At 53.2% G+C, this 14,069-nt stretch overlaps 1 protein-coding gene across 1 annotated transcript in view; it reads right to left on the bottom strand.

Annotated features, from left to right (window-relative positions):
• LOC101653571 (myosin-3) overlaps window positions 1-6,357 on the bottom strand; it is a 30,712-nt gene extending 24,355 nt beyond the window's left edge. Inside the window, exons 1-6 of the mRNA XM_045293293.1 lie at window positions 6,154-6,357; window positions 3,553-3,696; window positions 2,962-3,118; window positions 1,886-1,913; window positions 1,391-1,499; window positions 679-771 (exon numbers count right to left, since the gene is read on the bottom strand). Of these exons, the coding sequence (XP_045149228.1) occupies window positions 679-771; window positions 1,391-1,499; window positions 1,886-1,913; window positions 2,962-3,118; window positions 3,553-3,696; window positions 6,154-6,357 (735 nt within the window). The remainder of the gene's footprint in view (window positions 1-678; window positions 772-1,390; window positions 1,500-1,885; window positions 1,914-2,961; window positions 3,119-3,552; window positions 3,697-6,153) is intronic.
• Window positions 6,358-14,069: the final 7,712 nt, after the last annotated feature.

Genomic DNA, 14,069 nt, shown 5'->3' with positions numbered 1-14,069 from the left:
TTGTTATGAGTTGGAATTGGTTAGATGGCCACGGGAGTCCCCTGGAAGAAGTGCCCGGGTGGCTAACTGCAAGGTTGGACGTCAAGCCAACGCAGAGGAAGCTCAGAAGAAAGACCCAGGGGTACACTTTCAACACGTCAGCCACTGAAATCCTCGTGGGACACAGGTCTGCTCTCACAGGGAGGCCCATGTTCCTCTGCCTTCTCTCCTGCAGCTCCCTCCATGCCTAACTCTCCACAGACCTTTAACCACCAGGCTCTCTCCACCTCTGAAGCGCTGTTCCTGCCCCTCTTCCTCCCTGTCCTTTCCGGATCTGCTGCTCAGTCTGGGGATCCCTCCCCGTCACAAGTCCGTCTGCCGAGAGTGGCAGAGCAACGCTATTTGAAGGAGACCCCTCTTCTGTCTCTCTCTCTGTCTCTCTCTCAGCAACAACCCCCAGCATCCTTGAGTCTAGCCCAACTCCAGCCCAGGAGCCTCTGTGTGGGTTAGCAGCTAAGTGTCAGCCCTGGGCCACCAGGTGGAGGGATGGAGGGATGCCTCGGTTTATGCAACAACCCCTGACAGGAACAGTATTCCAGTTGCTCGGCCACCTCCCTCTGTCTTGTGCTTTCCTTGCCCTCGGCGCCCCGCGAGGCTGCCATCTCTTTGAGGACAGGGCCTGGCCTGAGCGGGACTCACAAAGCGGGAGGAGTTGTCGTTCCTCACGGTCTTGGCGTTGCCAAAGGCCTCCAGCAGCGGGTTGGCACTGATGATCTGATCTTCCAGTGTCCCCTGCGGAAGCCCAAACGGGGGTATGTCACAGGGCGGCCGCTCTCCTCATGCCTGTCCTGAGCACCTGGCCGCCTCTGCGAAGCCAGGCTCCTACCTGAGGGCCCACTTCCGCCTCTCCCATCACCCTAGCACCCCTGCTGCTCTGTCAACATTGGCAGGCTGGTCGCTTTCAAATGCCCCCAAATGCTGCACTCCCTTGATTCTCAGGGTGTTGACTGCTTTCTACAAAATGCCTCCTTGACAATTGTCGCACTTGTCCTGGGGGACGTGCCGCTCCGCACAGGATGGAGCTTCCTCCGGGACTTTCTCACGCTTTACTTTCAAGAAAATCCCAGGATCTGGGGCCACACGAGCACGCGAGCACGCACGCACGCACGCACGCACGCACGCACGCTCCTGCGGGATGACTCACTGTCCTGTGAGACTTTGAATCCTAGGCTCCTCTCCCTCCCCTCCCCTCAAAGAGTTTCTTTTTTCTCCGCCACCTGCAGTGCTACCTGCCTCTGCCCCCTCCCTTATCAGCAGTGAAAGCAAAGCAAGGCTGCTTCTCTCTCTCTCTCTCTCTCTCTCTCTCTCTCTCTTTCCCCCAACCCCACCCCAACTCCCTGCAACCCCTTACCTTCATTTTCAAGTCCTTCTTCTTGCTGAGCTCCCCAGTAGCTGCAATTGTTGCAAAGTACTGGATGACCCGCTTGGTGTTCACCGTCTTCCCTGCCCCGGATTCTCCGCTGTTGGGGTGACCGAAGGAAAGGCGCCAGAGGACAAAAGCCCCCGTTAGGAAGAACAGCTTCCCCAGGATGGCACCCCCACGGTGTGCTCTGGGGAGCCCCCAAAGAGAGCCAGTCACCCAGAGCCCTGGACCTGCTTGGAGCACCAGCACACACACCCCTGTAGACCAACAGCCCAAGGGGAAGGAAGCGCTCTCACAGCCAAGTGCGAAGGATGGGTGCTTCCGGTGTCCTGAGCCCTTGCCCACCCCCCAGTCTACTTTCCATCATAGACAAGCTCCAAAGACTTGCTAAGGAACTGACTGTCGCAAGTAGCCTATTCATGGTCCTCCCACGGGTAACAATGGCCACCTCCATGACACCAGCCCGCGCACGCGTGTACTCACGTGATCAGAATGGACTGGTTTTCACGATCTGCCAAAGGACAAAGGAAGAGGTAAAGCCGGGTTGATTACTATAGGGAAAGGGTGTCACGATTCTGTTCCGTTTCTCCCAAGTTCAAGAGGTGCAATGCACCCTCCTGCTGACCTTCCCTTTGTGGTTATTGCTAGACGGGAACATAGAGTCCTTGGGTGAGGGTACACCCAGACGCTCACAGCTGGGTTGAAGGCTCAAGTGCACCCAGAGGCAGCTTGGAAGAAAGGCCTGAGCATCCGAAAAGCCAGCCACTGATAAGCCTGTGGCTCTCACCTCTCCTTGGACAAGCAGAAGGCTGCCAGGAGGTGATGGGCAGCTATTGGTCGACGGGAACGGAAGAGCCTCAGCCCTCCTTTTGAGAAAGAGACTTGGAGACATGAAGCCCCTTCTTAAACTGACTGGTCTTTTCTCGCCGACTAATGGCTTCACGTTGCATTTGGGGAACCAGATGAGATTGCCACTGTTTGTATTTGACTCACAAAAGTTTCATGTTGTTCCGTCAGTAAACCAGCTGCATTGCGTTGACTCGGACCTCTCGTGACTCCCGGTGAGCAGAGGAAACTGCAGGCCTGGGTTTTTCAAGGAAGCAGCTTGCCAGGCCTTTGTTCTGAGGCACTTTGGGGTGGATTTGAACTACCAACCATTCAGTTAGTAGTTGAGCACTTAACTGGTTCTGGTGGTGCTACGCGGTAAACATTGAACTGCCAACATTCGGGTCTGTGGTTCAGACCCACCACGAACTCCTCGGGAGAAAGATGCGGCTATCGACCCCTTTAAAGACTGACAGCCTCCCTCCCAGAGATCAGATAGGGTTGCTTTGAGTCAGAATGGACAAAATGACAGTGGGTGGTCTTGAGTTTGGATTGTACGGAGAGCGGGTAACACCCAGGGGCTCCACACTTTTCAGGGTCTTTTACCTCCCGTCCTAACTCCTGTGCCCTAAGCTGGACGCCAGAATGCCAGACAGGAGGTGGCCCAGGTGCACAGCTAAGCTCCTCTCTGTAATGCACGTTCCCCCCACACTATAGTCCCTTTGGAAACTCACCGGTCAGCATGAACTGATAGGCGTTGTCGGAGATGGAGAAGATGTGGGGTGGTGCCTCCTGGCGCTTTTTGCCTCGGTAGGCGGCCACCACCTCAGGGTTATACACCGGCAGCCACTTGTAGGGGTTGACGGTGACGCAGAAGAGGCCCGAGTAGGTCTGGGGGAGTAAATAGAAACACGTACTATTAGTAATAATAATCAAGATGTGTGTATATGTATGTGAAATAAGCCTTTCACCTTCATGATTAGATTCTTTTCCTTGACGATAACCTCATAGACGAGGGAAGAGATTATGATCTCTCTCTCAGTGAGGTGACTGAGACTCAAAGTGGGATGCAGGGGGCCTCGCCCAGCCACAAATAGCAATGCCTGGGACCCCCATCCTTCCTGCCCTCCCCTGTCTTGTCTCCTCTCCCTACCCCATCTTCCAACTCATCTTCCACCTGCTGGCTTCACCTCCCCGGCTGCTTTTCCATTTGCCCTGCTGCTCTCTACAGCCCAGGCAAGCAAGACTCAGATGCCCCCCACCCCCGCCTCCCCACCGGCCCCTCTCCCCCCACCTCATCCTCCCAAGCCCTGGCCCTGACGTACGTAGATCATCCAGGAGGTGTAGCGGTCCTTGAGGTTGTAGAGCACGGCAGGCTCGTTCAGGTGAGTCAGCATGGCCATGTCCTCGATCTTGTCAAACTTGGGCGGGTTCATTGCATACACGTCCTCAGGTTTGACCACCAGGGTCTGGAAGGAAAGAGGCCAGGAACTTCCTTGATGGTGCCTGCAGCCCAGGGAAACACTACCCGGGGCCTGAAGGAGCAACCGGAGAGCTAGCACGGAGTCCACAGCGCGGTCAGGTCAGGTTGCCAGCCAGACCGGTAGTGATAGGATGAGGTTTGTTTTTGTCACCTGGGCTTTTGAACTTCCTCTCCAACGTCCTTGGGTTGAGGAAAGGAGGGCAGAGGTGAGAGAAGAGGCTCTCTGTGAGATGCTGGGACGGGAAGGACAGCAGGGCGCCAGCAATTCAGTCTGGCTGGTTCCCCCATCCAAGAGGCAGTTTCTAGCTACTCAGAAGAAATGACCTGTCCATTGGCTTTCCTGAGGGCACACAAGAATGTAAGGAGCCCTGGGGGTATAGTGGGTATGCAGTGGGCTGTGATCCGCATGGTCTGTAGTTTAAAGCCAGCAGCAGCTCCGAGGGGGAAAAAGTGAACATTCTACCCACCCACCCACCTCCGTAACCAGTTACAGTCTCAGAAACCCACAGGGGAGTGCTGGGAACCAGCATTGACTCGAGGACAGTGAGTTTGTTTATTTGTTTGTTTGTGTGTTTTACATTTGTCCACCAGGCTGGTCCCCATGGGGTGAGCTAGCATTCAGAGTGCTCTGAAAGCAGCTGTCCAAGCGGCACCCCCACACCCCCTCCCACCCATGTTTCCTCTACCTCCTCATCACTCCGTGAATTGGAAGAACTGGCAATTCAGGGAAAGGGAGCCACGAGGGAGATGGGTCCTTCTGAAGGCTTCTCTCTGAGGAGCCACTTTCACCCCATGGCCCTCGGGTTTCTAAGACCACCAAGTCCTGGGGATGAGGGGCTGCTCTTCCTCTTCCCTGCCCCTCCCTCCCACCCTCCTCCCTCTGAAGATGGTGAAGGCTCCCTTTGGAGCGCTCTCTGGGCAAAGTGGGGAGGCGGCCCCTCTTCTGCCCGCCTTCAGGCAGCAGAAGCCACTTAGACCGCCCCATACTGTGGCCCTCCTCCTGAAGGCCTCTGATACTGTCTCTGAGTCTCATTCATCGCGTCTGACTGCTGTCCTCCCTGAAGCGTGATAGATGCCTTCTTTGCTATTTTATCTGAAAAATATGTAGAGCTATCTTCTGTAGGTTTGAAAACATAACTCCCACTAACTGCCATCAGGTCAAAGCAGACTCGGAGCGACTCCCTGTGGGTTTCTGAGACTGTAACTGTGTGTTGATGGCAGAAGAAAGCCCAGTCTTGGGGAGCAGCTGCTGGTTTCGAACCTGTGGATTGCAGCCCAACCGGGAACCACTACCCATCAGGGTTCCTGTAGCTTTGAAAAGTGGTCCGGTGAGTGAAGCACTGGCTGCTAATTGGGTGAGTCGTACGAACCCACGATAGTTCCACAGGAGCGAGACGACACTGTCTTCCTCCACAGGGACTTACAGACGTGGAGGCCCGGGGGCAGCTCTGCTCCGTGCGGTAGCTATGAGCCAGAACTGCCAGCATGGCAATGGGTGAGCAGTCAGTTCACACCCGACGATACTATTTCCTCTACCCTTCTCTCTTAGATTTCCTTTCCCCTCTCTTCTTTGCTTTCTAACTTTCCTTGGATCATTTCTAGACTTCCGTGACCTTGGGTCTAGAGAGCAGTGGAGTCCAGGGTTGCTCCCAGCACTCCGCAGGGGCCTGGCACAGAGTGACTGCAGGCACAAACATGTAGGGCAATGGCTGCAATGCCCTTAAAGGGTGCGCCAGCAGGGCCCCTCCCTCACTTTCCTTACTTCCACAGGTTCTCAACCTGTGGGTCCTGACCCCTTTGGGGGGGTGTCGAACGACCCTTTCACAGGGGTCGCCCAACTCATAACAGTAGTAAAATTACAGTTATGAAGTAGCATAGAAAATAATTTTATGGTTGGGGGGTCACCCAACATGAGCAACTGTATTAAAAGGTGGCGGCATTTGGAAGGTTGAGAACCACTGATCTAGAAGTATTAGGAGGGAAACCTAGGCTATTGAAAGGAAACAAACAAAAACGTACTGCCATCGAGTTGATTCTGACTCATATTGACCCTCTAGGGTAAGGTAGAACTGCCCTTAGGGGTTCCTAAGACTATAATTCTTTACGTGAGGAGAAAGACTCAACTTTCTCCCATGCAGCAGCTAGTGGTTTCAAACTGCTGACCTTGCAGTGAGGAGCCCAATGGCACCAGGCCTCCACCTGCTAGGGTTGGGCCCGAATTCCACACCCTCACTATGGACGGTGCTGGCCCCTGTGCTCTGGTCATCAGCAGCCAGCCTCTCTGCCCAAACTGTGGTCTGAGGCCAGGACTTCTGGGAAGGCTGAGGCAGGAGCGATGTGTACGCATGGGCTGGGGAAGCTGCACGCACAAGACAACTCAACACGGAGCCCACCCAAGGGCTGGTCAGCCTGCAAAAGGGCGAGGGAGCAGGCAGAAGCTTACCCTGTTGTCTTCTGTTTCCACGGTGACCTTCCCGTCTTGTGAGCTCTTGATTTTCCCTTTGGCATACTCTTGCTGGGAGTCCACCACAAAGCAGTAGGTTTTGGCATCAAAGGGCTGGTTCTGAGCCTCGATTCTCTCCTTCTCCGACTTCCGGAGAAAGGGGGCGGCTGTGCCGAACACTTCCATCTCACTATCGCTGCTCATGCTGCTCGCTGGAAGGTGAGCAGGCCAGGTGAGTGGACTGCCTCTCAGCCCACACCTGGCCACCACCACGGGCCCGCCTCTGTCTCACCACACCGGGCCACAGGGCCCTCAGAGGCCAAGCCCAGTGGCCCTCCTCTCTCAGGATTTCAGTGCTGGAAAAATCACCTGTGGATCGAGTGGCTAGGAGCCCCGGTGGCCCAAACAGTTAACACGCTCAGTTGCTAATGGGAAGGTTGGAGGTTCACATTCACCCAGGGGCCACTTGGAAGAAAGGCCTGATGATCGATTTCCAAAGGATCAGTTATAGAAAAAGACCTATGGAGCCCAATTCGTCTCTGACACACAGGGGCTGCCCTGAGCCCAAGGTGACTTGGCAGCAATCGGTGGGACTCGTACCACAGTCCCGGAGCATGCTACATCCTAGCAGTAATCAGGCGTAATCTGAGGCAGGGATCGGGGCTAAGGCCTCTCTAGACTTAGTCCTCTTGTCTGTACATCTCGGTGTTGCTGAGGGGAAGTCTACACAGAAGCATTACACACAAAAATCAACTGCAAAGGAACTTCAGAAAGTTTGGGGAGACCTTCTATTTTCCCATCATTCCATCGCGGTGAGGACCTTTGCCAGCCGCCCTCAGACATTCTTGGGAGAGAGTGTGCTCCACCGAGAGTAGCTGGGGGACCCTGGCGCTGTGTTGATTCTTCAAGGTGGTTCTGTGGTCAAAGAACCCAGCATTTTCTTTCTCTCAGTTGCCAAGAATAGAAGCTACCATCTGACCTCACACAACCATTTGGAAACTCGGGAAGTGCTGCCTTCCTTCCATTCCACTCCAGCTTAGCCTTCCCCAGCCCGACCTCTCTAGCTCTCTTTGTGCCCCGCAGCCATTGAGAGGAGGGGGAAGTGGAAACGCCCAACCACCTGGAGACTTCCCATGGCCAAAGGGGCACGGCTGGAATTCTCACCTGAGAATCACCCCCACAGGAGAACAGCAGAAGACAACAGGAACTGCAGAAATTGCCACCTACAGTAAACACGCAAAAGGAAAACTCAGGCACACTTGGAAGCGTTGGGTTCAGCGTTGTGCCCTTGGGAGGCGCATTGATACAGATCGTTGTGAGCCATAGGTTTTCCCAGGGTGATTTTGCAGCTACATCATCGGGCTTTTCTTCCAAGTTCACCTGAGTCTGGAAGCGCCCTTGGAACCTGTTCAGCATCAGAAACACATGGAGCCTCTACGGACGGGTGGGTGGTGTGTGCCCGTAAGATGCATTGGCTGGAATCAAAACTGCTCTCCTTTCTGGAAAGTGAGAGTTCCACTTTGAGCCACCGCTGACTTCTCTCAGTGAGAATGAAACCTACCCAACCCCACTCTCTGTCATGGAGTCGACGGCGACTCACAATGAGTGACCCTACAGGACAGGGCAGAACTGTCCCTGTGAGCTTCCAAGACTGTCACTCTGGACGGGAGCCTCCTCTGGGAGGGGCAGTGGGTGGTTTGGAGATGCTGACCTTGTGCTTAGCAACCCAGCTCGTGACTCCTGTGCCACGAGGTTTTAGTCCCGGCGAGGTCATGGTTATGTGGTGGGTCAGCAATTTGAAACCCCCAGCCGCTCTGAGAGAGAAAGGTGGGGCTTTCTACACCTGTAAAGAGGTACAGTCTTGGAAACCCACAGGGGCACTTCCCTGTCCTATAAGGTCATGAGTCGTCATCCACTCGATGGTAGTGAGTTTGGAGGGATTCTTTTTTTAAATACACTGCTGGTGAGTCTATTTTGACTCATAGTAACCCTATAGCACAGAGTCGAGGCAGACTGCCATGCATCTTTGAGCTGATGGGGTCAAACTATCAACCTCTCAGCTAACAGCCCAACATTTAAACTTACTGCACTAGCTACCGGGTCTCCAATAAGGATAATGGACTGATAAAATTGAAAGTGTTATATCAGAGGCTAGTTGGAGGAGCAGATGGGAATAGGGCTACTAAGATTGGAAAAGCCCCCAGCTGCCCATAAGACTGTCTCCTACCAGCCTAACACAGAAGCGTCCTCAGTTCCTGTCCGACCCACAGGCCTGTTTAGAATTGGGCAACAAGGGCAGAAGCCCTTTTAAAAGGTTTCTCACCAGACCAGGCCCTGTGGTTGTTGTCTGAGAGCATGCAGAGATCTCCGAGGTTGGCTGATCTACCTCTACCAGGTAGCTACAGCCAATGTGGTCTCAAAAATCCATAAAGCCCAGGTCGGGATAGTGAGGGCCAGGAAAGGAGTCCCCTTGTCCAGAGATCAGAGGGGCACCAGAGATGGGGACGTCTGTGTAGTGTCTGCATGCATGCTGCCCCCCAAGACCCCAGAGGGAAGAGGGCAAGGGGAGAGTGGGGAAGAGGGGAGAGAGCCTGAAGGGCAGACACAGGCCTCAGGGGAGGAGCTGGAGGCATGGGGTACGTGGGCACCAAGGCCTCCGGAGACCGCTCTTCACATCTTCCCATAGAGTCCGCCCTGACTCACAGCGCCCCTCCATGTATTGGAGCAGAACTGGGTCCTATGGGGTTTTCAATGGCTGGTTTTTCAGAAGCCATTGCTAGCCCTCCATCCTCCCAAAGTGACTCTGGGTGGACTTAAACGTCCATCCTTCCCATTAGCACCCAAGCATGGTACCTGATTGCACCACCAGGGACCCCAATGCTACAACACTTTAGAAAGAGCAAGAAGCTGCGCTCAGCTGTCCGTGCTAAGGCAACCTCAAACCGCCTTGTAGGAGGAGGGTGTGACTCACCTCTGCCGACCCAGAGCCAGAGAAGGAGCAGGCGGCCACAGAGGCTGCTGCTAACCCTTGGCTTTTATAGGCAGCGGCTCCCGCTGGGGCTCATTCCTGCTCTATATTTGGAAGGAGGGTGACAGATGCCACAGGATGAGGACGGGCCCTTTCCTAGGTTCTTCTTCTTTTTTGGTCATTGCCAAGGGAAAGGTATATATAGAAATGAACAGGGTCCATCACCGTCGTCCCAGCTGCAGAACGTTTTGAGCTTAAGATGCCTTGCTCTCCACGTGGAGGCCGACACATCGGCACAGGAGGCGCAGGGGCTGCCTCACTGTGGGGAGCCCACCCAACTCTCTTCTTCAGGCAGTGGTCACAGGTGACATCAACAGCCTGTGGGCCCCCCCACCCCTCATGTGGACTAGAGCCCGCGCCATGGGCACGGGTTTGCGTGGAAAGTTCATCCTAGGGATAATGGCTGGCTAACTCCCAAGATGGAAGGAGATGGTGAATTCCTTGAAGGAATTTTGAGCGAGACGTTTTGTCACAACCAGGATTTCTACAGGACTATGTCGTTGTAAAACTTTTGCCACGGATGAGGATGATGATGGTGGCAATTAATTTTTCTGTGGTGTATGTGTGTGAGAGAGGGAGGACTTTCTGTCTAATTAGTATCATTATTAATTTAATCCTCTCTTTCACACCAGTAGAGAGAGGGAGGGAGGACTTTCTGTCTAATTAGTATCATTATTAATTTAATCCTCTCTTTCGCACCAGTAGAGAGAGGGAGGGAGGACTTTCTGTCTAATTAGTATCATTATTAATTTAATCCTCTGTTCAGCACCAGTCGGACCAACAAGTACATTAATGACTAGGAGCTGCTCTGCCCACCAGCCCTCACTGCAACAGCTGTTTCGGGTTCCTTGTGAGGAAGATAGATCACCAATTAGGAAAGGCCAGCTGCTGCCTTTAAGGGGGGGGGGGGCAGTGACAAGGAGGAGAGCGGTGGCCTGCAGAGAAAAGGAGAGCTGAGGGTGACAAACCAGTTGTAGCTGAGAGGAGCCTTAAAGAGAGAGCAGATTCACAAGTCTTGTTCCTCCCAATTCTGTTTGTTTACTTGCTTCCCTTCGGGACGATGCCCAGGTGGGCCCCTGGGGCTGCTGGTCCTGAGTGTCAGCCTTCCCCACAGGACGATGGGGTACTCGAAAAGCAGAAGGGAGAGGCAAGGGGAAGCGGGCCTGTAGTTCTACTAGGAAGGGGCATTGGCTGAGCACCTGCTGCATGCAGGCCCCTCTGTGGAGCACAAGGTGACAAAAAGGAATGGCATTTCCCTGAGTCCGTTTATGTGAGAAGTGATTGGTCCTAGAGACAAGACACATGCTTCGAAGATTTCAGGGATTTTGTGTGGGCCCAACCTGCATCTAGTGAGTGCCTATTGGGTGAATGTCAGGTAACGCAGGAGGCTGGCGAGGGAGTGAGTTGGGAGGAGGGGGCTTGCTAACCCAATTGCTGACCCGCCCCCCTACCACCACCACCCAACCTCCCGCCAGCCAGTTGTAGGATCGCCATGTCTCACTGTTCCCTTCCTGCAATGGCAGCTGAAATCCCCATCCTTGGAGAGGGCTCCTTGGGACCCTCTCCTGCCTGACTGGTGCATCTTTATACTATGGGCTGATCACCTCCTGCGGAGGCCTGGGCAGCAAGCTGTGGACAGCGGGGTTAGAGAAGAGCCATGAACAAAGTCCTACCAGGGCTGCATCTGGGCAGTGGCCTGACCAAGGAGGACGGGGGTGGGGAAGACCAGGGAGCACAATTCCCTTTTAAAGGAAGTTGCTGTTTGAGAGTTGTTGTTGAGATGGGCTTTGGGGTACATGAAATGTTTGTCTGCTTTGTGGGCCCCAGTTCACCCATCTCCTTATATCACGCCTCCCATGTGAGCCTCCAGGAGCCTGGAAGGAAATATTCTGCCTGGGATTTATCCAAGTTCCATGGAAGAGAGCAGCAATGCCACAGACTTGCACCCCCTACACCACTACAAGGAGCCCTGGTGGGGTGGTTGGGCCGCAACCCACATGGATGGCAGTTCGAAACCACCAGCAAATCCATGGGAGAAAGACCAGGCGTTCGACTTCCTGTAAACAGTTACAGTCTTGGAAAGCCACCGGGGCTCCCTATGAATCAGCATTGACTCCATGGCAGTGAGTCACACCACTACAAGTTCTGAAAGAAACCCTCATGGCATAGTGGGCTGTGCATTGAGCTGGTAACCCCAGAGTCAGGAGTTCAAAACTGCCAGCCTCACTGAGGAAGACCAATGAGGCTTTCTACTCCCATAAAGATTTGTAGTGTTGGAAATCTACAGGGAGCATTTCTGCCCTGTCCTATAGGGTCACTATGAGTTGGAATTGGTTTATAGGGGCAAGTTCTAACACCTCTCTCACCCCAGCTCCCCCCTCTCCCTTTCTCTTCATCCATCTTCTCAGCTTCGGTGGAGGAGAGAATACCATAGACTCACAGAGAGCCCGCTGCAAGTTGCTGGAGTGCCCGCCTCTTTTTACACCTGAACAGGTGGGTGGCAAGAGAAGCAGGAAGGCTGTCCCCAGCCGTCGAAAGGGGATCATGGTGAGCGCTGGAGCCCCACCCTCCGGGAGAAGTGATGGCGGCCACCACCACATTTTAAAAATCATTTCAAAGCTAGATCAGGGAATGGAGACATTCTGGAAAGGAAATTACCAGTATCTTTGGGAGAGAGCGAAATGCCAGGGAAACTCTGACAGCATCGGTAGCCTGGAGGAGGAAGAGCGTGGGAATGGTCAAGGTCTGAGGGGGGAATCCCAGCTCCCGCACTTGTAAAAGACAGCAGCATGGCCACTGTGCTTAGCTCCTCTGAGCCTCAGCTTCCTCTTCTGAGAAATGGGCACAATGGTGCCCAGCTTCCAGAGTAACAGCGAGGATGCTACCGGGTATTGGCCTACTGAGACACACCCTGCCCTCGTGGTGCCATTTACGAGTAGCAGGGTAGAACTGCCCTGCGAGTTCCTGAGACTGTAACTCTTTACAGGAGTAGAAAGCCCATCTTTCTCCCAAGGATCAGCTGGTGGTTTCAAACTGCTGACCCTGCAGTTAGCAACCCAACGCATAACCACTACACCACCAAGGTTCCTCAGACAGTAGACAAATCTTGGTTCTCTTCTCCGTCTGAAGGTTGCTGTGCACCATTGCGCCCTTCTACCACTGGTTCTTACTGATGGCCCGAGGAAACACCCTCCACTCAGACCGAGAACCAAGTCTGAAACAATTGGTAGCTGTTGAGAGGTAAACAGTTAATATTAATAAACAAGACGCGTCTAATCCAGCGAGATAGGAATTTGAGAGAGACCCTCTTGCTGCTTCAAGAGTCCTGTTCCCTGCCTAAGAGCTACTCTCCTCAAGTGGAATTCCTCCTCTGATGAATGGGGGACAGATGACACATCCCTATATTATTAGCAGTATATTTGGGGAACAGAAGGAGTGCTTGTTCTTTCAGCCACCACACAGCAAGCACTAATCCCCACAGCCGGACAGCGAGCTGCATTTATCCCAAGATGAGCTGGAGAAAAATGTATTGTGTCTCAAGAATGCAGACTGGCTCCGGAGGCAACAAACAGGCCCCTTGGCTCCCCCCTGAGCTATTTGTTGCACCCCTTTGATGTGCGGTGCTACCCTAGGACCAGCCTTCTGGGGACCACCTCTCTGCTAGAGCCTGATGTCATCCCAGAGAGCATAGCGGCCTGGATCAAGCCGCTTCCACACGTCCCACTGAAGGGGGATTAGGTGTCACTGGAGGACCAGGTGCTTGATTATTCTCAGCCGCTCCCTGGCCCTGGGGGGGTCTCAGGCCAATGGCCAGAGTCCACGAAGAAATAAAACAGAGAGGCCACAATTCTCCTTGAATTTAAATCAGCAAACACCCACCACCCTGCTGTTACAAAAAAAAAACGTCTAATGTCCAGCTACGTTCAAAGCAAAATAAATGAACAGTCTTCAGATTATGATTAGATGCCGTTGGGCTGCTAACCACAAGGTCAGCAGTTCAAAACCACTAGCTGCTCCTAGGGAGAAAGATGAGGCTTTCTACTCCGGTAAAGAGTTACAGTCTCAGAAACCGACAGGGGCAGTTCTGTCCCATCCAGTAGGGTCCCTAGGAGTCAGGGTGGATTTGATGGCAGTGAGTGTGGCTTTTTGAGAGTTGGTCCCTTCTCATAGTGCCTCTAAGCACAACAGAACCAATGGATCCCCAGCCCTGCACTGTCCCCATGACGGATGGCGAGGTTCTGAGTGATGAGTAGGATTTTCCTTGTGTGGCTTTTGAAAGTAGGTCAGCAGACGGGCCTCCATCTAAATGCAACAGCTACTAACATTTTGCCAATTTGCTTCCCCACCTCTGTCTCCACACATAGACACACACACACACACACACACACACACACACACACACACACACACACACACACACACACACACACACACACACGAGGGCATCAAAAAGGTCGTGGTAAAAGTCCGTAAATCTTTTCATTCCATTTTTTTACTCAAAATCACCATTTATCTCAGTTGCTTCTTGTAGTCTTTCTGCACTATTTGACCGTGGTCTGAACTATCGCCCATACATCCTTCAGTGTGCATCTCCAGTGAAGAGGGTCAATCTCTGTGCACTTTCCCACCTACTAAAGGGAACCCCAGCGCTGGATTCTATCCCCTCCAAGTGTGCCACAAGTGTGCCCTGTTTAATTATGCATTTTCCATTTTCAAATCTGGATTTAGTCTCATTTGAAGAATACCATTTGGTGGATAGGTGTCTGTATTTTCTTCTAAGCGAGAACATTCTCTTCATCTCTGTTTTGTTTTCAATGATAAAATCAATGTGCATTTTTACAAGGGGGCTTCAAAGGGCTTGTGGGAAAATGGAATGAAATGACCTTGG

The sequence above is a fragment of the Echinops telfairi genome, unplaced genomic scaffold (genome assembly GCF_000313985.2).
Source record: "Echinops telfairi isolate 266 unplaced genomic scaffold, ASM31398v2 ScPeMD7_2010;HRSCAF=2546, whole genome shotgun sequence".
Classification (NCBI taxonomy): Eukaryota; Metazoa; Chordata; class Mammalia; order Afrosoricida; family Tenrecidae; genus Echinops; species Echinops telfairi.
The sequence above is the reverse complement of the archived record's forward strand: the minus strand, read 5'-3'. Positions and strand labels throughout refer to the sequence as shown.